Source organism: Cheilinus undulatus, linkage group 14 (assembly GCF_018320785.1).
Source record: "Cheilinus undulatus linkage group 14, ASM1832078v1, whole genome shotgun sequence".
In the NCBI taxonomy this organism is placed as follows: Eukaryota; Metazoa; Chordata; class Actinopteri; order Labriformes; family Labridae; genus Cheilinus; species Cheilinus undulatus.
Window position 1 is genome coordinate 29,019,198 of NC_054878.1, and position 26,133 is coordinate 29,045,330.

The 26,133-nt window shown below is 38.9% G+C and overlaps 1 protein-coding gene across 6 annotated transcripts in view; it reads right to left on the bottom strand.

Moving 5' to 3' along the window:
- Positions 1-26,133, bottom strand: part of utrn (utrophin) — a 315,204-nt gene that overhangs the window by 253,456 nt on the left and 35,615 nt on the right. For all 6 annotated transcript variants that reach the window (XM_041805540.1, XM_041805544.1, XM_041805541.1 and 3 more), the window contains 9 exons: positions 21,598-21,659; positions 20,022-20,114; positions 17,145-17,222; positions 14,291-14,383; positions 12,797-12,969; positions 9,723-9,838; positions 8,939-9,105; positions 2,407-2,628; positions 891-1,072 (listed from right to left, as the gene is read on the bottom strand). In XM_041805540.1, the coding sequence (XP_041661474.1) occupies positions 891-1,072; positions 2,407-2,628; positions 8,939-9,105; positions 9,723-9,838; positions 12,797-12,969; positions 14,291-14,383; positions 17,145-17,222; positions 20,022-20,114; positions 21,598-21,659 (1,186 nt within the window). The remainder of the gene's footprint in view (positions 1-890; positions 1,073-2,406; positions 2,629-8,938; positions 9,106-9,722; positions 9,839-12,796; positions 12,970-14,290; positions 14,384-17,144; positions 17,223-20,021; positions 20,115-21,597; positions 21,660-26,133) is intronic.

Sequence of the window (26,133 nt, forward strand, 5' to 3'; positions counted from 1 at the left end):
GTCTCCTCTCTATTTCTGACTGTCCTCATCTCTAAATAAAGGCTTAAAAAGCTGCAAACTAAATTTAAAAAAAATCAGGGTAAATTTATGCTCTGGTGATCTTTGTGAATGCATTTTATGGACTGCATATGTGTGTGCATGCATCTTGTGCATAATAAACTTTGATAACACAGACTGAGTGTCTGAATTGTTAGACCTTGGCTGGTTCAGTGCTTATCAGGTGTCACCTCCACACACTTTGCAGCCTTTTACATTCTTCAGAGGAAGTTATAATAAACATCTGAGGTCAACAAAGTTCAGACACAAAAAATGCTCTTTATATTGTATTATTGTGAAATTATTTGGGAAACTGAGGACCTATTTGAAGTAACAAGACAATTATGGGTTTTTATAAACCACAAAATATGTACCAATAATATTTTTTCAATCTCTGTTTTAATAAGTAGTTTGAATTAACAAAATGCACCATATAAATAAATATAATAATAATGTAGAGCATCTTAGTCTAGATCTTCTTGCATGTTCACATCATGAAGGGCTTAAGAGTGAGACTTGTGTGACCTTGGCTGCCTCAGTGCCTATCAGGTGACACACTTACTAGCCTTTTATATTCCTCAGAGGAAGTTATCATAAAGATCTGAGGTCAACCAACTTCTGACAATGAAAGAAAAATCCTCTTCAGAGGGCAATTTGTGGCTCTGTGTTCACTGCACTTCATGCCAAAAAGTAACTGAATTTATTTTGAAGCTTTATTTTACTTTGAAAAGAACTTTTTTCTAGTTCCCTCCACAAACATGGTAAAACATTTAAAAAGCTATGTTTTCACATAACAGCAAAAAGTCTTAGAATACCTCCACAGAACTAAGGCAGGTGTGTATATGTTCATCTACCTGGCCTGGCGGTCCATGCTGGCCACCCTGAGGCTCTCCCAGCGGGCGTTGAGGAGGCTCATCTGTTCCCGGATTTCATCTTCTTCCTCCTCTGTCAGACTTGCCTGAGCAATCAGTTGGTTTCCAGCTTGAAGCACATTACCCACACTGCTTTGGTGTGCTGTAAGCTCCATCATAAAGGCCTTTTTGTGAGAGGGGAAAAACAGTCATGTTAAACATGAAACATTGATTTAGAATACAAACTGTGTGCTTTAAAAAAAAACAACCCTTTGCTAAATTGCAGGATAATAAATATAAAGTAAGATGGGGTCTATAGCTGCTCACTCTTTTTAATAAGATAAGGAAAAGAGCGTTTTGACAAATTTGCTTAAAAGTAGCCGTCAGTCCAGCACAGAGGCCTGATGTTGCTTATATAATCCTGGGCTGCTTGCTGGCAGTTGGCGCCCACACTCTAACATCTGGATACATTTCTCTCCCCACCCTGCAACTTCTCCTGGTATAACACATAAAAACGCCCTGCAGAAGCACTGGGCATCACCTTTGTGCATGTGTATTTGTGAGTGTTTCATAGCAACAGTCAGACAAGCCTGCAGAGATTCAAAAACTGAAGGGCAAAAGCTTCAGGAGGAACCATGAGGGCAGCTTTGAAGGAGTTCTGTAGCTTCTAAACTCCTCAGAGGAGCTGCTTTTTGCTGGTTCATGTCCCGAGCAATATGAAAAGCAATGAGGCGAGTTATTGTCTGTTTTCCGTGACCTCTCTGGATGAGTAAGCATTTTCATCTGCACCTCTGAGCACATTGTTTTCGATGAGGCTTAGCAGGAGAAGCTGGAGTAAGTACATGAACAGCAAAGCAGAAACAAACTGGATTTTTTTTTTCCCCTTAGATCCCCTAAAACTCAGGCTGTTAAAGAGGCTTTGGGTCTTGTTGCTTGCAGTCTGGCTATTTTTTGCTTTGACCTGCATTCCAGACGTTAGACTTCACCAATATTCACATTTCAGCCAAGGGAAATCCTGCCAAAGCCCCTTTACACACATGCACAGACACAAACCCTGCAGCTACACCTCCTCGAGCAGGCAAGTCAGCTCTGTGCCAGGGCACCATAGGGTGCTGTGCGGCACGGTAGAATTCCAGGCATTCCCAACATGTACGGAGCATGTACAGCTGAATGTGGGAGGCCTCTGTCTCTGGGACATTATCTGTAGTACCAACAATGTAGGGGGAGTTCTTACAGTGGATTTATTCATGTTATAAAGACACAACAGTGCATATTCACTGTTATTTGAAAACTATACTGTTTCATTAGATGTTTTTTTACATGATTCTAATCCAAATTGAAATATACATGGTTGATTTATCTTTATTGAAGACTTGTTTAATACAAATTTAAGATAGAAACTGGTAAGAGAGTGCTTTTTTCCCATGTCTATTACATGTTCTTTGAATCTTAACCTTGAAGCTCCAGTGAAGTGAATTATTACTGGTTAGAATATCAGCAGTTTGGCTGAAGCACATACCTCATGCGTGTGAAACTGGTCTTTGACTTCCTCCACATCATCAGATACCTCGTCCTGGATCTGCAGGGTGTCCTCAGCTGACAGTAGCCAGGTCAGCACCTCCTCAAGCGTGGTCTGGTAGGTGTCCAGGTCCACCTCCAGCAGGCCGCCCTCCATGTCCCCCTCCATCTCTGACAGGGTGGTGGGGGTCACAGGTCGGGGGCTGCTGCTTGCTTCCTTCATCTGCATATGGAAAAATGATATCAGAATAGTGTTTTTTTAAATTACAGGCATGTTTAGAAGAAGGGAAAGCAAACTAGGGCTGCAAGCATCATTGAAGCACCCCAGTGATATTTAAAGCAAATCAGATGATTTATATGTAGTTTCAGGCAACACAGAGACAGACAATCTTTTATTTTCTATTTTAGTCTACTGCCCTCAGACTCAGAAAATAAGGGATTTGATCCCTATCAGAATGCCAGATTAAATGTCAAATGCATCAATGAAAAGCAAAAGTCCTCAACAAGAAACAATGACATCTTTGTCACACAGCCATTCCCAAAAACTCTATTTGTCATGACATCTAGGAGGGGCCTTTGCTGCTGTGGGGCATTCAGAGAGACATGCTCCATTGAGAGAAATACAACTATTATGGGATGCTGGGAGCGGCCCCTGGCATGCTGGGTGGGTCAGCCTCATTCTGAGACTAGTAAAGTTACAGAGTCCCAGCTTTTACAGAATGTGGCTTTATCTTATCACTCAAGAGGAAAATAAAGAAATTTGAGACATATTCTCATGTATGAATATCACTGAAGACATTGTTTCAACTGTACACACAGTTAAAACGTTATGGCTTCTTGAGAAACTGCATTGACACCATTCCTGGTTTTCATTTCCTTTAAGGAAATGTAGGAAAAAGTTCAACAGAGCTCAACAAATCTCTCTGGAGCTGAAACGAAGAGGGAAAATCTTTGCAGTGGCTGTTACGTTAAATCCAAGATAGCAGAAAGGCTAACTCTACACCCAGTACGGTATAAAGTCAAATAGATGTTTAGGTTCCAGGCTGAAATTGCACAACTTTTATGTCCGTGTAGTAAATTCAGGAAAAGGTCATCAGCTGAAAATACTCAATGACCTTTAGGTTATTATGGAAAAAGACAAAACTGCAGTGAGCCTTTATGTTAGAGCAGTGTGTGTTGGCAGAGACAAAGACATCGGAGAGAGGAAGGGAGAGAAAACTGCAGCCTCAGACTATTTATTGACTTGAATGGCCGTTAAATAGCTGTGGTCAGAACACTTTATCATCACCAGATGATTTGCTCAGCTCAGTCTCTGCATTCAACACTTTAACAGTAGTGATTCTGCAGCATCTGAAAAATCAACCTGCATCCACCATCAACAATAAAATCCCATCTTTTATGCAACAAAGTTGTGAGCAGAAGTCATCTTTGAAATTTCAATCAATCACTCGGTAAAACTACACAACAGGATTAAAACTAATGTTATGATGCTAAAGCTACAAAGGGCCAACTAAACACTGAAACCTAAAACAAAGAGCCTTTATTTTTCCTCCTCTACCAGCAGCATTACACATCACTTCCTATGGAGGGATGAAGTGCGCCAGGAAACTAAACCCTAGGTTCGACCAATGAGAGCACTATTTAAAAAGACTTTTCCAGCAGTCGTTCCAGGACGTGTGAAGTATGTGCCCATGGGCAATAAAAACCTTAAGAGATGTTTTCCCTGGATTTTCAGACTTAAAAAAAAAAAAAAAAAAAATGTCAGTGAGCTGCTTCAGGGATGTGTGTGAGAGACAGAAAAGAGCAGAGCAGGCCAGAAACTGCAAAAATTAAGATAACTTGCGAAGTTAAAAAAAATATATACACATGCTGGTACAACTCAGTCTCTAGTGAGAATATTGACAGGATCAGGGCTGAACATTGTGGAAAAATGGCACTGTGATATCTTTTCTTTCTGTGAATTTATTTGGATATTAAGAACAATACAATAAATTGTCCAACTAGTGCAGTGAGTTTAAATTAGCTTAGATAGACAGAACTTTGCATCATACAATTACAATGTTAGCTATTTGAATGCTGAGTTCATCTCTTAAGCCTGCATGATATATAAGAAAAATTGGTTAAGCATAACATGCTTTATATTATAATAACCATATACGTGTGAGAAATAAACTCACACTAAAAAACTGATATTAGCTATAGCTAATTGCAAAATAAAATGTATTGAATCTAAAAAAGCCTTTAATGTCCCTCAGGCTAGTTACACTCTTGACCGTTAAAAGCTCAATTTGAGACCTGTTTTTACCCTCAACAATCAGGTGCACATAACTCTATTTGAGGCTTGTAGCAATCTTATTAATAATCCTTAAATATGGTGCCAATATTATCGAGTAGGAGCCCTCCTGATCAAGTATCATAACCATATAATTCCAGGCCGGGCTGCCTCTGAATACCACTGACAAAACTTTCAGCTTTTACCCCTCCAGTCATTAAGGATGTGCAAAGGGCCACAAAGATGCATAACAGTCACATTTTAGTCTTTTCTACCCTTTATATTTTTTATCTAGTTTTAGTCAATGAGAAACAACTGAAAAACAGGTTAGACCAGTTTTCGTCCATTTTTGTCAAAAATTTAAGCCAAAACGTTGATTATCTTTGGCTGAATCTGGTGCCAAACCATACTTGTGTGGTCTATGCACCCAACAAAACCTTGGATCCCTGCTGAGAGGCAGAGGAGCAGACGTGGTGTTTGACAGATTTACTCACAGTGAAGAAATATTGTGAATTTCTAATATCCTTCAAAACAAATTTACATTTTAAACTCCTTAATAAACGGGTAAAGTTACTTTTCATCAGAGTTTTTGTCAACAAAGATCTATTTCTAGCTGATTGACAATCACCTTACTTATGAAAAAAAGGTAATCGATGAAAATTTTAAGTCATAGTTTTAGTCGACCATAATTAACACTGCACCAACCGGATGCTGATACTTTTGAAGCACAACAATACTTAGCCAGGATTTCACCTATATTCCCTTCCTCATTTTTTTTTTTTTTTTTTTTGCAAACTAAGAGTGCACACCAGTCAGGACACTGATCCTTTTTCCATATGTGTTTTTCTTCTAAAGTAACTTTTAATCATGCAAGTTTCTGTAAGATCTCATATCTGTGGAAAAGTTGTTTCTTCAGACAGAAGTTGCATGGTCTCACAATCCACAATTACTGATTTTTTTCTCTCATAATCGAATGTTAAATGAACGAAGAGATTGAGACATACCCTGCAAAATAAAAGCATATCAAACGTTTTGCTACCTTCTATTTTTGGCACACATCTGTGATCCACTGAAAATTATATATTATAATGAAGATTATAATATTTAAAGTCAAATCAACTAGGGCTGCTTAATAATGGCAAAAATCATTATCAGGATTATTTTCCATTGATATTGAGTTCACGACTATTAAATACAATTACTATTTTGCAGCTTTAGCATTCATGCATTAATTAACAATAAAGCAGCAAAATTCTGCTAGTTATTTTGCATTTCCCAAGTCCAGCTCCTCCAAACCAATGTGGTTTTGTCATCTTCTTTCTCTCTTTTTTTAAAACTAACCACAGTATATGCCATGTCTTTTTCTCTGCTCCTCACTTAAATGAAAGTGAGAGCTGTTTTGCAATACCTAGGGACAAAATCATAAGTGAAACAGACACTGGATTAATCTTCCAGCCCGAGTTGAAACTGTCCTTATACCTGGATTTTATATTCGTCTAGTGTGTGGCTAGCCTAAATTGGCACAAATTAATCTAAGGGTAGCTGACGACAGGCATCAGTCAGAGGACTTCACTCATCAGATTAAATGTACAAATGCTAAATTGAGAACTTTTTGTATTTAAGTAAACAAATGTATACTATAGCAATGTAATTACTGCAAATGCTCATGCTGGAATAACTATTAAAATAGCATGTTATTGTGCAGCCCCAGATAGGACGCTTAAGTTTGTAAAACAGCACGAAAGTCCAGTGGAATCAGGATGTGCAAAAAGATGCTTTGGAAATGGCTGCAGATGTCAAACATTACACAGTAACAGTATTTCTGTTAGCTTCCTGCCCACCAGCACACATTTCAATCCTCACATAACCTTCCTTGTTGACTCTTTGCACACTCTCCCATTCTCACCAATTTATTCCCCCGATTTCCTTCCATCCCTTTCCAGCTCTGTGTTTTCCAGCGGCACGCTGCTTGCTCACTCACTTGCTCTGTTGGCGAATGTCAGAGGGGTGAGTCATGGCTCTCCTCCCTGTTTGCCTGTGCATGCTGTGCTTTTCATGAGTGGCGCTGGAGAGACAACCAAGGAGATGGCTTTTTCAGAGTGACGGGATGGGGGGTGACTCATTCTATCTGGCAAAGCACAATGAGACACTTCACAGTGTTCCCATATGTGTGCACATAACTGAGTCTGTGGCCTTCACACTAAATGTTATCAGAAACATAAAGCAGCAGCAAAGGTTGAAGCATTTATGGGTCAGCATGTTTTTTGGCAACTCTAGCTTTTCAGTTGTTGAGGCTAAAGTTCAGGAGCTGAAGTATCATTCCTCCATACACAGATGGAGATAATGATTTGTTTACACCAGCACAGGCAGAGGGGCTCAGACAGGTAGCAACTGCTTCTCAGGGCCTCCCTTGCCTCACTGATATAACTGAGACAAGGGAATTAAGGAGGTTATAAAGCACAGTTTAGCTCTTAGACAGCATATTACTGATGTATGATGGATTTATTTTGAGCATCAAGAAGGCTTGGCTTGCAATCTCTGTTCTAGTTCATCCCAAAGGTGCTTGACGGGGTTGAGGTCAGGACTCTGTGCGGGCCAGTCAAGTTCTTCCACCCTGAACTAATCAAATCATGTCTTTATAGTCCTTGCTTTGTGCACTGGAGCACAGGAATGTTGAAATAGGAATGAGCTTTTCTCAAACTGCTGCCACACAGTTGGAAGCATAGCATTGCCCAAAATGACTCAGTATGCTGAAGCATTAAAGTTGCCCTTCACTGGAGATAAGGGGCCTAGCCCAAACCCTGAAAAACAGCCCCATACAGTTATTCCTCCTCCACCAAACATCACAGTTGGCACAATGCAGTCGGGCAAGTAATGTTCTTGGTAATAGGAGGCTTGCATGCAGCTGCTCAGCCATGGAAACCCATTCCATGAAGCTCCCACCGCACAGTTTTTGTGCTTACTTTAATGCCAACAGAAGTTGTCTTCGGCTATAGAATCAGCAGAGCTTTGGCAACTTTTAAGCATCACTTATAGTGATGCTTTAGCAGTCGTTGACCCAGCTCTATGATTTTTATGGTCTCCTACCTTGTGGCTGACTTGCTATTCTTCCTCAACACTTCCACTTTCTAATAATATCCCTTACAGTTGACTGTGGAATATCCAGAAGGGATGAAATTTCATGAACCGTCTTACTACAAAGGTGGGGTCCATCACAGTACCAGACTTAAAGTCACTGAGCTCTTCACAAATGTTTTCAAATAGAGATTTCATAGATATATGCTTGATTTTATACACCTGTGGCAACAATTTTGATTAAAACATCTGATTTCAATAATTTAGAGGTGTGGCCAAATACTTTTATCCATGTAATGTATATTGTCTTTTCATCCAAGTGTGAGTACCACTACCTGCAAAAAAATTTACTGCTAGACTGCATGTTGTTGGCACCTCCAATGAAAGTTCAGTAAGTATAGTTTTCAGTGTGTGTTTGATGATGGCTATTTGCCACAATATGCTAGTAAAGTTAGCCTTGGTTATGTATGAGCGGCTGGTATTATCATCTCTCTGGAGAAACACGTATGAGCATGCAGTTAAAAAAAAACAAAAAAACAAAAAGAGCATTTCCATTATTGATCCTAACACCAATTCAATCAAATTACAAATTACTGCAAAGCTACTTAAAAAAGACAGATTAAGTCCTTCTTTGCAGGAATAAGAAATAAAAACAATTTTAATATCTGCAGTCAAGATGAAACCTCATAACAGAAAAAATGTGCAAGTCATGAGTCATTTATAGATGCAGATGAGTGCATTTGTGGTTTGCTAATCAAGTCAGTCTTCTAAATTGCTCTGTGGGTAATGAAGATTGGTTTTGTGGCTTCACTCACAGTATAACAGATGTGCAGGTGTTCAGTATTAAGTTCAAAATCAAAATAAATGGGGTCGTTCTATCATAGGGTGATCTCACAGCACCAAAACATCCTGTGAAAAGTGAGCTTGGTTTTGTGAAACCCAATGAAAGTGAACATAGATTTGCGTGCAAGAAAAAATATTTCAGATCATGATCAAAATCTATTCAGAAAACATGTCTATAAAAGAAAAGTCTTTGATTTCAGATAGAAGGTCCTAAAGTTCTCTCTGTGCTTCTGTCTACATCTCTGGTCAACAGCTGTGGATTTCCACACACAAAAGCACACCTTGCATTCCTTAAAGAAACAGATGTGTGAACCCATTCTCCGCTGGAAGTGATAGATTTTACCTGAGCGCCCAGGCCTGGACCTGCATCCTCAGACTCCACTTTGTATTTGCGTGGCAGTGTCTCCACCTCTCTGATGGACTCCATGCTCACGTCTTTGGGAAGCACAGCAAATAGGGACGTAATGTACATGATGATGGACTTCTTGTCAGGTAACTGCACTGCCACATCTGAGAAAGAAGAGACCGGGATTGTAGGTGAAAGATTAGAGATATAAATTAAGCATGAGAAGCAGGAGGATTAAAGAGGTGAGATTTGCACGAGGAGAAATGCAGCATGGGAGATAGAGTGAGATAACAGTTAGGGATGGCAGGAGATCAGATGAAGAGGTTTTGTTAGAAGGGAGTAAAAAAAAAAAAAAGGCATGTTGAGGCAGATTAAAATGGGCTTTGACTCAGGTCAGGTGTGACTGCTGCTCAGTTGTGACATGACAAGGAGCCTGAATACAGCTTGAGTGTATCTACAGGTGCTACATGAGCAAACATGGCTTCCAAAAAACATTCAGCCAAAGACAACAAAGTATTTGCTCTTTTGTGAGCTTATCCTACTGCTGGCAGGACATAAAGGTAGGCTGCACAACATAGGCAGATTAAACATGAGGGGATTTCATGCAGTAAAATAAATGTCAATCAACTTTTACTTTCAGGAAGGGTCAACATGCACCTTTTCTTCTGCAACCAGTGTCTTATTTTAAGGGAAAACGTCCTCAATATTTCTGGTCCAAAATACCACAGTCAAGCTGAGTCCTGCACACACTAAGAGAAGCTGTTGTTAAAAGTGCTGGTACCTTCTGGATCCAGTAGTTTCTCAATAGCCAGCTTGTCTTTGGCAACTGTGAAGGCATGGTCCAGTCTCTCCACAGGGCTCATTTTGACCACAGTATCCCAGCTGAATGCATTTGGTCTGAAACAGACAAAAGAAGCCACAACATGGAGAAAATTAAAGTCTCATAAGCAACTTGTTTATCAATTATGTTCCAAGCTTTCTTATATTCAAATATAGAGTCATGTGCATAAGTTTAGATTCATCAAGAGGCAGGATATGCTACAGCCAAGGACTGGAGGGTTGTGGCTCACACATATCAACAGCTGGAGGTAAAGGTTAAATTTAACAGTACTTTTGGCTGGGCCTTTTCACCCCTGGTGATATTCCCGGACACTGCCGGCAATTTTTCGGCCTTTGGGACATCCACAGCCAACCAGGGGCTTGTGGCAACTTTACTACCCACCAGCATAGTACTCCAGACTGTGCTTACCTGTCACATCCAACCCTAAAACTGTGGACTTTATTATTTTTTTCCAACAGATTATTTTCTCATGGCCCTGGTAAGATGCAAAGACATCCAGAGCACAACTTGGGTTGTGTCAATCCTCCTTCATGCCCTATGGTGACCTCAGGTCGGTTTACTTGCCATTTCTTTAGCTTCAGTTTTGGGCTCAAGCATGCCTAAGAATTTCTGCACAGTACTGTATGTCTTTTGTATACCTTATTAGATCATTTGCTCTACTATCTATGCAGGTTTGTGTTTGACATAAAGTATGTTTTGGACTCATTAGTACCACAATAACATCTGTTATGTTTGTATCATTTCACAAGGAAACAGAATCACCTTCCTTTGAGCATATTTTCTTGCATGGGATATATTTCAAAGAAGTTGAGAACACTACATTGATTGCTTGGGAAGACAAACCTGTCAAAAAAAAATGTCAGAAGGTAATCCTGTCTGTCATATTTATTACGGGCAGAAGAAATAAAACATATGATGGTATAGGCTGATGCAGCCGCTGAGGAATAAACACTCAACGTTAGCTTGATAAGCAGTCGTTAGTGCAAAGCTAAGATAAAAGCTTTCAGGGTGGTTCTTAACTCTTCTTCAATAACGAATTGTGGTCCAGTTCTTAAAAGAATTACCACTATGTGTGAAGAAGCGGGGACATGGGCGACTTAAAGTTATCCTTGAAGGATAACCACTAAAATCGCATGATTAATTGGAAAAGAGGAAAACCAGAGTAAAATGATAAGTCAAAACCAATAAACTCATTCTTAATAATACTGACAAAAGGGGAAATTAAACCACTGTCGCCATGCAGATGACTAGAAACATAATCAAATTAGTTCAGACAGGCTATGGAGTCAAGCACTGCAATACTATCAAGATCAGCTGATCTCACGCAAGCCTTCATCAGCTGACGGCCAGCTGATTTGCTCTAAGCCCACTATTGGCTAATTGCTTTCATGTTGCCATATTTAAACTGCTCTTGCCTGGCTATGCTTTGCTGCTCCTTATGCAAGCTACTTTTTGCAACCCTCCTCCACCCTAGCTCCTCCTTTATGCTATGTACAACTCTATCAATGTTATTCTTTTGTCATTGATGCCTTCTCTGCTCTGGGTTTATTGCTGCTTCTTTTCCTTCCTCAGACTTTCCTAGTTGTCACAGGAAGAGCAGGAACATGTGCTGGTCCTGCTTTATGGTTTCCACTTAGGTCTGCGGAAAGGCAGCGGATCCCAGAGCAGCCACTCTGCCAAATATAAATAACAGTAATAACAGCAAATAAACAACTGCTAATAAAGAGAAATATTTATAACTGCAAATCAGGTGCCTTTCTTGACGAAGTGGTCCTGACTGATCTATCCTTAAATGAAACTTAAAGATCACCAGACTACTGTTAAAAAAGAACGACAAAGGCGGTGTTAATTTTAGAACATTCATTCAGGAAAATGTGTCAGAAATGCTTTAGCAACTTTTCGCTTTTTTGACTCACAAGAAAATACAAAGAGATGCTGCATCCTAACTAATCCTTACACAGGCAGAAACAGTCAGCCAGCTTGCAGTGCAACTAAAACATGGCCATAGTAACCGCTCTGTTCTACTCAAATAATGCTGATTGGTTCGAGTCGTTCTCTGACTGGGAACAAAACCTCAGATTGAAGCTTTGCATGATGGATCTGCCCAAAGACAGGGAGTATGGCCACTCCATCAGCACTGCAAGGTTAATGTAACAAAAACTGCACATCTTTGAGCAAGTATGACATTTTGCAGGAGTTTGCCTGTAAACTTTGTAAATCAAAAAGGAAATTAATCAATCAAAGGTACTAAGGATGTCTTTTTAATATGCCATTGAATCATAACCGGTATCAACATTGTTTGATTTTTTTCTAGTATGAAATCAAGGATTAAAATTCTGATATCTTGACAACCCTCTAGCCAATGCAGAGAGGTGTCTCCTCTTTTCTCTTCATGGGGAGACTTGCGTTGAGGCAAGTTAGATGTGGAATGCGTGTGTTCAGTGATCCACTTAAACCCCAGCCAAGGTCTAAACCAACACTGGCCTTTCTCACAGCTCACAGGCCTGTGTATGAGTGTGTATTTGTGTGTGACGAGTAGGGACAAGGGGTTACATAGAGGGGGGAAAACACCCCTCATGCCTCCCTTGCTCTCTTTTCTTTCATATACAACAGCATACACACATACACCGAGCGTGTGCAAACAGTGACACGGCAGGCGTAAACAGAGTGAGTGAAGCAGTGTACACACACCCGGCAGGCGCTGACCTGTCAACCTGACCTCCCGCCACTTGCACAGCCTGGGTATCCACACAATGTCTCCCTCTCTCTCACACACACACTCAGAAAAGTTCCTAACACATCTGCCGCTCCAAAATTCCAGCACTTGTCAGCATTTGAAGGTTTTGGTCTGTGCTCAAAGTGATTTAAGAGCAGAGACAAAAGGGCAGATGTCAAGTATGCGATGTCAACTTAAAGCTGAAATTTGTCTCGCAGCAAAAAAAATCAAAACATGGCAAAAAAGAGAGAGAGAGCCTCCATACTACAAACTAAACGTAGCATCAAAGTAAAATCACCTGAAGTGGTGTAGGATGCTGTTGAGAGCCAAGCCGTCAGCCCAGCTGGTGGTGAAGTTCAGCACGTTCACTTCTGGGTAAGAACGGGTGCACTGGCGTACCCAACTCAGTAAAATCTTCTCACTGTTTGTCTGCTGCAGGTTGGACATGATGTCCTTCATAATGTCTTTAACCTAGAAGAAGAAACAGTGCTTACATGAGTGTATATGAGACATAAACATGATTTTAAAGCTCCTGTGATGAGTTTTTGGCTGTTCACGAAACAGACTAATGTTCATGAAACAGACTAATGGTATTTGGTAGTAGGACTGTTGATCAGTTAGGATCTAAGTCTTAACTTTTGAGCACAGAGCAATCAAACTCTACATTCTGGGTTAAAATTATACAAAGAAACTGCCTCTTACAGGTTCAAACTCTCTACTGCCACTGATTTTTTGGAAAATGTTATACTGGCTGATCTGGTACCAGGTGACATATGTAGTGCCATCCTTTGTCACCACTTCCATGACCGTGAATAGGGTTTGGTAGCATTTAGGTTATTTCTGATATCGGTGCTGAATCAATATTTTTTTTAAAGGTGCCAGTGCCTAAACTTTGCCTGAATCAAAACTTTTGAGAGTGAAAACAGTGTTTTAAAAGTCGCCAGCTGAATAAAAGCAGTCTTGTTAATATAAATGAGCCAGAATAAAGATGCCAGTAGGATAACTGAAGTTATCTCAAGACACTTTACAAAGAGGGCAGGTCTAGACCGTACTCTCTGATATTGCCTATTATAATAGACCAGCGTTTGTCATTTATATTATAATAAAGACTACACCCTCTTATAAGAAGACCAATGTTAATTTATAATAACAGTGAAGTTGTATTGCACTTGGATTCAATTAAAATGTTTTAGTAATGATTACAGATGTAATAACATCTAAATTTTCGCAGCTCTACATATCAAAGACCTTACACAAGACACCTGTTAAAACTTTGATTAATTTTTGTAATTGTTTAAATTGCCATTGTCCTTCTTCCCATTAAGTTTAGCACAAATACTCTGTGGTTTACTGACAGACAAACTGGTTTTCTAGGCAATGATAGCATGTCTATCATGTGCAGCAGAAGACATACTTTAAAATTCATGGTGCATACACTAAAAGGAGCAACAATCTAGTAAACGAATGCTGAGGAAGTAATGTAATAAGTGCTTTAAAAGGTAGAACTCAGCCTTTTTTATAAATCTCCATTAAGAACTATCTGAAAGCTGTTTTGTGTCCTATCTCAGCAGGTCAGCCTTGCACAAAGCACCCAATGATAAACATGTTTACAATGCATGAACTCATGTGTGAACAGCATTTCTTATTTTCCATCATCTGCTCTTTTGATCCCTCTGGATCATCAGTGTATTGTGAGTCCACAATCAGTCAGTCAGCAAACAGTAATGAGTCTTTGTGTGGTGGAAAGAAAAGGTGCAGCATATGTTATGTGTTTGTGCACATGTGTGCTCACCTGCCAGTGAAGGATTATACTCCAGATAAGGCCCAGTGTCAGCTTGTGGTTCCCATCCACAATATCTGTCCCTCCTATGTTAACCAGATCAACCTGGAAGATATTTTCAATTAGAGTTACTGACAAATAATCAATAATCATACAGGAGTGAAAAAAGTTCTTTACAACAGGAGAACTTATCCCAGTTAGAACAGATTAATTGGAAAGGCAATCCGGTTAAATACAACCATAAATCTCTGCATTAAAACCTGAAATCATAATATTCTTTCAGAATTGAGACTTTAATTATTTACATAACAAAACTCAACACTGCTGAACTTACAATTCTGAGCACAGATCAACACTGGGGTTTCCTTGTGAAGCAGGCTATAACGTTTTGCTTCAAGTCTTAATGGGGCTCCACACTGTTATAGCTGAATAACTTGAACATTTTTCCCTTAAAGTGGATTATAGCGCCCTAATTACACCTTCCATTGCTACCTATGACTGCATCTGTCAAAAACCTATCATATGTGGAGAGCTCTAATGCAGGCTGGTTACATATAAATATTTTGGAGAGGATCAAGCCATGCAGCGGAACATGAGGTCAAGTGTGGGGTTAAATGAAAAAGTGACCTCTCTGCCTACCAAAGATCTGCTTTCTGATCTTTCTGTAGTCCACATTAGCTCCATCATGAACATCAAATCTCACTCTACCTTCCTAATAGAGATGTAACAATAAAAAAATGTCATGTCTGTTTTGTAGTGACCTATAATATCACAGTCACTTGTATTATCATGGTGTTTTTGTAATTTGCTATAAAACCTTCAAAAATACTGACTCATCAATTAAAACAACACAATATCTGGCATACCAAAGTTACCAGAGAATAAAACAAATGTACAATCTGTTCTTAACAGAAATGGTAAAAGCTGGAACAGATATCAGTGGTATGGTGACCAATACAGAGTTACAATGTAATTAGCAGACGCTTTTATCCAAAGCAATTCACATATGGGAGAGGTGTTCCAGGCGTTAAGGACCTTACCACACTGGACACTCATGCTTTGACTGGGATTTGAACCCCCGATCTCCCATCCTACAGTCAGCAGTGTAAACCACCATCTGTCTTGCACAAACATAGGCTTGTTACGTTGCAACGACATAAAAGCACTGAGTGCTGGATCATCATTCAGTTTGTTGTTCAACTGGCAAACTGTTGCAGCCAAATACCCTGTTTTAGTTTAGGAACAAACTCCTTTACTAAATGAAAGAAGTTTAAACTGATATTCTGTTTCTCTTTAGTCATGGATGATTAAGTTGTGGCTTTGTCTCTCTCAAAGCACCAGCCGTTAATCCCTGCACTCTACTAGTGTCGCAATGCTTAAATCAGTGAAATATCTGATGACAGACACCTTTTATTTCAGCCAAATTATTCACAATAAAAGTCTCCAGTTCCTATTATAATGGAAGACTTTATTTTGAAGAGCAACATTAAGAATGGAGCGCATTCCACAGCAACCTGACAACTCAGGGATCTCTTACAAACACAGTTTAGACACTCAAGTTCTCATATGCTTAGAAAATCAACCATTAGTAAGCCTGAAGTTTTTAAATACAGGATGAGAAAATGAAACAAACTCTTCGCACAAAATTGTCTGCCTGCCATGGCATAATTTTGTCTTTCTGGTGCTCAAACATGGCGCTGACACGTCCAGTAAAGCAGACGGATGAGTCCTCCATTCAGGTTGTAGCATCTTTTCAAATTTGAGAAAGGGTCTTCTTTCTACTGACTGAGCACAGCTTCAGTGTATTAAACCAACATACCCACAGCATCCTAGAGCAGACTTTACTGCCTCCTTTTTATGATTTTTATTACTATTGTAGCAGTTCAGGCCCACAAATCCAACCAAATGTGCCACCACAACTGTAACATAGCCATCAACCACTAGTAGCCACTGCAGATATAAACTACAGATATAAACAATAGTAAAGAGATAGCATCAATAGTATCTCATAGGAACAGCATGGTTTTGCACTGTTTTGATCTAGAAAACAGAGATGAAGTTGTACAGAGGCTATGTCAGATTAAACTCACATATAACCAAAGCACTTAGAGATAATAACCTGCAAAGAGAATCAAAGGCTGATGGTGCTAGGATTGCTAATGTTATCCACCAGATGAGAAATTATTCTTCAAGGATCATGCTTAAGCAAAACAAATTGCTGGGATCTTGCCTGCTCTTCACATACAACAGTACATCTGTTCTCACCATGCGTATATCATGCTTTTCAATGCACATGTATCATGTCAATGATATATGTGGTTTCCATACTTTAATCAGTAACATCAAGCATCTTTTGATGTGTGTTTCCAAAAATGTATTGGGTTCCACTTCCCGGGACTTTAAAGTTCTGTGGGAACTCTGTCCACTGCTACCAGCTGATGGTCTGTGGCTGCTGCAGAAGTTGCATGAAAACAACAGCCTCTGCTTCTTCCCATGAGCCTGTCTTGCTTATTATCTCTCCCTGCTAAGGTCAAGGTATTAGGACCAGTTATTGTACACAGTGAGGCAGAGGTATGCAGACAAAATTTAGATAAAAGGCCATGGGAGGATACATTTTCTTGGGAAGTTAAGAAAGTTCTACTGAACTGAATCAAATTAGCACAACCTCAGCTGAAAATGAAACAGTTTATGAGTTTTTACTTCAGCAAAACGAATCGGCATATAACTGTTCTGTCATGGTTCCCTATTTCTGGCTGTGCTCTGCTAAGTGGCTAAAATGTAACCCAGTTAAAAAAAAAGATTTGCTTGAAACATCAAAAAAGCACCAGCTCATGTAATAATAGCATGAAAGACAGAGCATACTCACATTATTTTGATGCAGGACTTGAAGTACTTTATTGACGTTGTTAAGAGCATGTACTCTGGTGGAGCCTCTTTCTTTGGTCTGAGGAACAGGAAACAAAACACAAATCAATGACAGCCTGTTCACTAGCCAATCAGAACCCTGCAAGGAGCTTTGTTAGGTCATAAAATCATCAGATGTATGAAGTACTTCCTCAAAATAAGGACTGAGTCATGCTGTTCTCACAACACTTATTCATACCAGAGCCAACATGAAGAGGGAAATGTACACTGAGAGGCACTGGTGTAGCAGGAAGCTATGCAGTCACTCAGCAGAGTGTTTCTCTCCATACATTCAGCACAGCCATTAGCCTATCAGCAGAGTCCACAAGCCAACTTATGGAAAGAATGGACACATGAGGAGCTGCCAACTGCAAATCCCTTTTAAGTCTGCACATACCTCAGCCACTCATTAGCACCCAATTATAGAATTATTCTGGTATCAGACAGAGAGAGTGTGCGTACATGTTTGTGCATGCATGTATGGCACTTAGCATGGCTGCAGGTGTTGTAAAGCAGATATCCTGCTGAAGGGTGACACTATGATAAAACTAACAAGCAGAAAAAAGAATATAAAAAACATGCTCACAAGCAAGCTGTGGTAGACAGAGACAAGCATAAGAGCATACTGGAATGAAAAAAATTTCTCAATTTCTTCACCAAATCCTCCGTTTTTAACCATTTAGTATGAGAAACTTAGTTTAAAGCTCCCATGAGGGTCTTTCGATTAGTGTTGACTTTGGCACCCCCTGTGGACAAAGCGGTATCTTTTATCACTCCAAAGAGCTGATCCTTTTGTATATCAAAAATCCTCGTATGTCTGCATGCTTTTAAAAAAGTTTAGAAATTACTGTGTTAGTCCAACTGAAGCTGGCTTTTAAAACATGCTAAAAAAAAAGGCATATAGCCATCGATCATACCAGAAAAAGATATGCCCCGTCAATAAATTACTTACAGATGAGGACAAAATTACTAGCCTCCCTATTAAAAGATCAATTTTTAAATGTTTTTCTCAAGTGCTGTTAAGCAGCGACCCAAACCTAATTTTGCTGCTGACTTCTTGAGGTTTTCTTTCAGAATCTTCACATATCCTTTTTTCTTCATGTTTCCTTCCACCTTTATGAGATTGCAAGTTCCAGACACAGTGAAGCATCCCCACAGCATAATACTCCCATCACTATGTTTCACTGTAGGGACGGTGTTCTTTGGGTGATACGCCTCTCCCTTCTTTCTCCAAACATAAACAACGTCTCTGTGGCCAAAGAGTTCTTGTCTGGTATCATCTGACCAAAGGACACCAGTACTCATAATCCTTCTCCAGGTTGTCTTAGCATACTTCAGCCTGGCTTGCAGTCTCTTCTGCAGAAGTCGAGTATTTCTTGGTCCATTCCTGTGAAGGGCTCTAGAGATTGTCATCTTTGAGACTACAATTCCTGACTTTGCCAAGTCTTCACTACTGTCTTGGCAGCTGTTCTGGGGTCTGTAGACACATCTCTCAATAGTTTTCTTTCCAAAGTATTTGAAATCTCTCTCTTTCTACCCCTGCCAGGCTTGTTCTGTGCTGTCTGGCTCTCTTTGAATGTCTAGATGATGTTTCTCACGCCAGTTCTTGACACGTAAAAACGCAGTGGTAACTGTGTATACATGACATACATGTACATGATGCTTTCTTAGTGACAGCTTAAACCCTTACTGAAGTTTTATACTGTGTGTAATTTGTAAGATAACCCTCAGTTTTTACAAGCTTTGAACATTAAAAAGTTAAATCACAACATTGCGAGACAGTGGTTTGTGCTATGGCTCAACATAAAGATTAGCACTAAAGGGGGCTACTAATTTTGACCCTGGTAGTTTTTGTTTTTTCATGAAATAATTTTCTTTCTGTGTCAAACATAAAATAATGTAAGCATCTGCGATAAAACTAGGATGTTTGGAAAAGCATTGTTAAAAAAATCCTTGTGCAGTTTAACAGCTCTTGATAAAATGACATTTTCATGGGGGGCTAATAATTTTGTCCTCATCTGTAATCCAGCTATAATAGCTTTACTATGCATGTACACGGACTGTCTGAAACCGACCCCCTAGCAGACCTCTCAAACACTAAAAATAACTGTATGCGCAATTGCCATTGTATATGCTGATGGTCTTGTTAGTTTTGGAGGTCACAAAGAAGCATAGATATGAATTTCATTCTGTTTCACAACTAGAAAAAAAAACACACTGGAGCTTTAACTGATTACTCTACTGCTAATCCAAAGCTTTAAGAAGAAAAAACTGTACTTTATTCCTGATAAAAATAAAGACAACAAAAAAATGAACAAACTGGCAAAAGTTCAATTGACACATTGTGAGGTATGTGTCTGGAACATCTGTTCTTCATTGAGCTGACTCTATAACAGGATCCAGAAGAATCTGCTGAGACCTCTTGTGCTTACGTTAGATTAAATGTAGAGTTTACATGAGGTAACGCATGTGCTTGTACTGGCTTGAGCGGCTGCTGAAGTCACGTTTTAGCGGCAAAAACACAACACTCCTGTAATCTAATGGCATGCCTTTCCAATTAAAGGAAAAAACATTTTAGTGCGTTCCCACCCTTGCTTGAAATCATTTTCCAGCTTTATAAATGCTGTCACATTGAACATTATTTTTCCCTGTATAGTGAAGCTCAGCTTCCAGATGAGGTCAAATTTGGCAATTACATCTTATGTTTACACATTGAGAGGAATCACAGCTGATTGTGAAGACTTATTACTGAGGTTTGAAGGAGTCCTCTTTAACTTCTAATTTTTTGGTAAAAGGGAGACAAAAATGTTCTGTGTAACACAAGCAAACACAAACTCACCAAAACAGTGCCAGTAAGACCCTCCAGCAGTTCTAGCAGCTTCTTCCCGTCCCTCAGGTCAGAGAACATATCTTTGATTGGTGACTTCCCTGTCTGATGCAAAAAAAAAGCACAATTTTGACTATTATATGTAGCTCACCGCCAAGTTAGCTCAGAAACAGTGTGAAAATTGCCTAAAAAACCTTACAAATTGATGAAATTTTTATTCTGTTGTCAGGAAAAAATAGTTTAAATCCAAGTAATAATCATAGTAAAGAAAAAGAAAATATCCAGCAGGTGGTAAATCATGCAATCAAAGCCATTAAAATTTGTCAACCAAAGAGCACAGATTTTGTTCCTTGTCTGAGGGATACAAATATCAAACAAGACCAACTCTCCAAATCAAATTAAAACCTCATACACACTTCTGTGAGAGACTCCTCTTTAAAAAAAAAACGCACTCTGGACCATTGACATTATAGTCATGGATGCCACATTGGCTGTGTTAGCCTGCAGCTGGGACAAATAGCGAGTCTGCCATGATCTAAGTGGCAGAGCTGCTCTGTAAACAAATACAAGTAGATGTGGACACAGTGAATTTTTTTAAAAAAGAGCAGAGAGGTCTACATTAAAGTTACTCTGATGAATTGTTTTATATTCACTATTTTTTATTGGACAAGCCACAACTATTTGGCAGCAATGTTAATGTATGGCCCAGCTAGTCAATGTGGCATCTACATTTTTAATTTCTACGGTCTGGACCACTGGTGGACTCAGATATCCAAAATAACATTTATCTATTGATGTATTTGTTTTAAGACTATCTTTTGGGATTTTTTTGCCTTTATTTTGAAAGAAGCAGGAGAGAAAATATGGGGGGCAACAGTGGGGAAAGATATGCACCAAAAATGCGTTGAGACCAGGAATTGATTCCTCAACCAGTGCGTTGAGGGCTATAGCTTCAGCACCTGCTCCACCAACTGAGCTAAACCAGCACCCTCAAAATAGCATTTGAACAAATGCTGATAAGTGCCTTCTTGGATTCCAGAAATTGATAAGGTACCCTCCAGGGTGGCCTCTAAAGAAGTCTCTAAGATGATGATATGTGATAGAGTGCCCTCCAAGGTCACCCAATCAAATAAAGGCTTTTTACTAGGGATGCATGATATTAGATTTTTTTCAAATATCTAATATGCCAAAATATCAAAACTCATACCAATATCAATATATGTATGCCACTGAGTTTCCCTCAGCAACCACCTGGCATGCCCGATAGATACAGTTGCACATTTTGCCAATATGCAAGGCCAATATGAGTTACATTGCTGATGTGTACAGCCAATATATCAGCTGTAAATACTGGCAGTACTGATATTTAACTTTTTTAGACTAATCTCTGCCAATACAGATATCATGGCAATAATAATGTGCATCCTTACTTTATATTGTTACAGAGAAGTGCTGCCTTTTCTTCACCTTTCTGAATTCCTCTTCAAGTTAAATATAATTTCTTTCACTCTAAAATCGTTAACCCCTTTTCATATTCTTTGAAGATACATTTGTCTGCAACTATTTTAACTACAGTCATGGAGATTACCTTGGAGAACTGTGCATTTATCCATTTGGTGAAGGTTTTCTTCTGTACTGCATCATGCTCATCTGTAAAACAGAAACAGGAAAGTTATAAGAAATGTGAACATATGATCAAAACTCAGCTTAATGTCAGGTCAGCCTAGGTCAAAGTCCATGTGTGCCGTGTTATTTCAGGTACAGAGCACATTTACTGTCGAACCAACATACTGGTAAATGATAATTACACATGGAGGCATCAAGGCTTAAAAGCATTAAATCGGTGTGGCTGAAACATGAGAAAATTGCTTTAATGCAATGAGACTGATTTGGATAATGTGTGCACAGGTGTGCTGCATCAGAAACAAAGCGAATACAATTATTTTTCCCCAAAATCTTGTTCATTCTTCGTTAATGTCCCCCTGGTCTCTGAACACAATTATACAAATATTCCAAATTCCCCCCTCCTCCTTCTTTACTCCCTCCATCCTGACTCTGTAAAAAGGCCTCATTGTGCGTCAGGCAGAGGGTCAGCTGCTTTGATGTGCCTGGACGATGGCGGACTCCTGTAATGGATCAGAGTAGCTCTTACAAAAAGTCAGACTTTACTTTCTTAACTATTGTATGTAGTTTATTCTTATTTAATTTTTTTTTTCAACTTTGCTGTAATTATAAAACTGAGATCAGAGTTCCTGTTTTGTCACTAAATCAGCATTTGTTGCATGACATGTTATGTCTTGAAAGTTTCTGAGACACAACTTACTGAGGAAAAACCTTCATTTTTATTAGCGATGGACAATATTGTATTTTTCGCCAATATCTACTGTGCCAATATCTCCTTACCAATTCTGGGCTGATGTCAAATAAACACCTACAAAAGCATATCCGTCAAGTTTTTAAAAATTGAGCTGCATAAAGTTCAGACCGAAAACTTCACTTCAGAGTACAGGAAAGAAATGAGCCAAGAAAGCTCTGTTGATTCTGATTACAACTCTGCTTAATCAGGTCAGGGTCAGGTATGGGAGCACATGCCGGTTCAGCACTTTGCACATCTCAGCCTGACAGTCAGCAGATCAATGGATTACAATGCAAAGTAGGTAAACTGTTCTAAAACTTCCACACTCTCACCATCCACAGACACAGATTCGATTGCAGCATCCAAGGCATCCCTGAATACCTGGATCTTTGTTTTAGACCAGGAGATGTGCATTCCCAACATTTCAGCCTCCTCACTCAGCAAGTTAAGAGCCCCCACAAGGACATCCACAGTTTCCACAAGGATCACATCACCAGCAAAGTCCAGATCAGTGATCTGGACATCACCAAATGACACTCCACAGTAAGCTGCCCCTGATACCCGCCCCATTATCCAGTCCATACAAGTGCTGAGGAGTGATTAACTGATTAAGTGAGTCAGATCAGTTGCTATGCTGAGGATATCATGCATTCCTCATTTTTATCTATTTACATTACACTTTTTTACATTTTACACAATGCTTTGGATGAAGTGCAATTAACTACAGTTCTGATGAACGCCCATGCAGATTTATTTGAGTCAGAGTTACCACAAAGTTGTGTAATAACAGGGCGCAAAAGGCCTAGTGGTTACGTCTGCATGCCCCATGGCTGTGAAGTGGTCTTGGATGAAAGTGTCCTGGGTTTGGGTGCTGCTAGTGGCTCTTTTCTCACATCATTCCCCAATTTCTCTCAAGTTTTCTACTCTATCCACTGTCCTGCCTCTGCTGTAGAGGCCTATAAAACAATGCACAAAAACTGTACAAAATAGTTTCTTTTTAAACATATTTTATTGAGTATTTTAAGTGAGATAAAGTGTCTTAGACCAGCAAGAGGTCCTAAAGAGAATTTGTAAAGCTTAGTTTCTTTCATTCTCATAAATAATATGTTCATTTAGTCAGTCTCTGTCAGAAAAGTGCACCTTTGGGAGAGTGATGTTGTCTGCTTCCCTGAGGTCTCTCACTGTAATCGGGTGGAGAAGTAGTAAAAGTGTTTGTGTGCATAAGAGTTAAACTGCCACTGTCATTTAACCGGGCTGCTGTGTAAAGCACCATGAACTGAACAAAAAGTCAAAGGTTATGATCACCAGCCCCAGCAGAAGTCGGCCCCTTTTGTTTGGGTGTGTGGAGTGTGTATGTTGTGTGTGTGCAGCCGCTGGCGGGGTGAGAAGGGGCATAAAAACAAGAATGTACTTCAGAGGGTGGGAGTGTTGGGGATGACAGAGGTGAAGAGGTGAGAGATTAATGGAGGTGGAAAAAATGGACGTTTAATTGGACATTTTACTTTTTAAACTAAGGTGTTTTAGAATAGAGGGATACATATTCTTTTAACCTGACAAGTACACAGTGTGTTGATCATTGGTTGATCATTGGTTGATCAAGGTTTATTCTGGGTAACTGACAATAACTTTTATTTTTTTGCCTTCATTTTGTTGAATTACTTTCCTGTATTGTATTATCATGTGATACACTATAAATGGTGCAAACTGCAAGATGCAATAAAATACAATGCAATACAATAAAAGACTATAGGATACAATATGTTATGTAACATTACGATACGACACGATACGATATGTTATGTTCCGTTACAAAATGATCTAGGGATGAATGATATTGAAATAAACTAACATTACAGTAGTTTTTCTTTCTGCAACATATACTGAGAACTTTGCTAACACTTTATTTAGTGGGTGCTAATTATCTAAACTTAAAACAAAAAGTAAGGCCATTTGTCTTTGGTACAGTATTTCTTTATTGTAGCAATGCTTCTTGGTAATAAATCTTATACCGTTGGAAAGCCTGTTTATTACCCTTTTAAATGATGCCATATTTGTAAGGATCATGCATTTGTGGGATGAGCAGCAGAGCTGAGCATATGGGTTGTGCCCATGAAAAATATGCCTGGGGCTGAAAGATCTGCAGAAATAATCTAATTGAGATTTTTTTTTCCCCAATATTGTAATTGCGATGTTATATCCAATTATTTCTAGGTTCCTTATCTAATGTTAATTAACAAACACAAGGTATAAATTATTCTTTATTTTAACCAGCATAATATTAGATACATTAAACTAGGGCTAAACATTTTTTAAATCTAATTGCAATTTTGGCTGATATAGCAAATTTGATATCAATTGCTATATTGAAGGGGATTGTCATTTCTTTGTTATTCTTGTTTTGAATAAGAAATATATACACAGTGCTTAACAAATTCATTAGACCACCCTAACCCTAACCAAAGTAAGGTTTATGCCACAGCTGACCTAAATTAACAGCATTGGTAATTACCAAAATCATTTTTTATGTTTCTGCAATGGTAAATACACCAATATGTAGAAGCTCTTTAACCAAACTGATATTTTTAATGCTAAAATATAATCATTATTGTTACCCATGAATTTTAAAATTTACTGATTTACAAAAAAACTGAAAAAATAGTAAAGCACATTAATCTTTCTTGATTAATATGTCAAATTATAGTTATTTACTTGCATTCCTGAACAGAAAAAATAAGTTTTAGTGGTTGAATGTTATGCTTGATTAATTTCTGACTTCTCAGAGAAGCCCAGTGAGCCAGCTCAAATTTGGGTGAATTCAGTTTGAAATTCCTCATTCCTGTTCAAAATGGTAAAATGTGGAGAGCTCACTGAAAATGAAGGAGTCCGCATTAAAGCACTTCATGATGCTGGATGGTCTCTGAGACAAATATGACAGGTGGTCTAATAAATTTGTTAAGCACTGTATATATGAAAAGAAAAGTAGGATTTTAGTAAATAAACGATGAATAAATAAGTTATAAGTAAATAAATAAATGAATAAAAAGAAACTTGCAACTGCTAAATGTGTTGAGCATAAAATCTCTGCTGCTGCTGCAAAAAAGTGTCAAACTGGTATTTTGACACATTTCAGGTTTTCACCATAAAAGAAAGAAATTAAAACCAGATAAATGTTGTGATTTTTTATGTACATTAGATTATTCTCTTATTTGGGTCTTTAAGTCATTTTAAAATGTTGAATATCACACACTGTGAAGCCTTCTGACACAAAGACACAAAAGGAGGAGGAAAAGAGGAGAGAGGAAGGTAGGTGGACACAGCAGTCAGTTTCTTAATGAACTTTATAAGTAAACTCATATTGTGCTACATAAGTGTCATGAACAATTTCTGACAATGTTCCGTTACATTTAGTTGACCAGAGCAATGAGTGTCATTTGAGTTTAAAAAAAAAAAAAAAAAAAAAAAACAACAACTCTCCATGTCAGTTTGATGTTACTGTCACATATTGCAGCACACACCTGAAGCCTCAAAGTGAACAATCAGCACATCTGTGTGCAGACTGAATGAATATTAACAAGCACTGGGACAGTGTGCTGCTGATAGCAGAAATAATCTCATTTAAGTTTGAGTGTACTTTAATAAGCATCTGCCTCAAGCATCATGCCAGTGCATCTGTGACGGCAGCGCCACCTCACCTCATTAAGGTACATATAAGAGACACACAGACTTCAATCACGCAGTGCTCAGTTCTCTGGCTGCTGGTGGTAATCT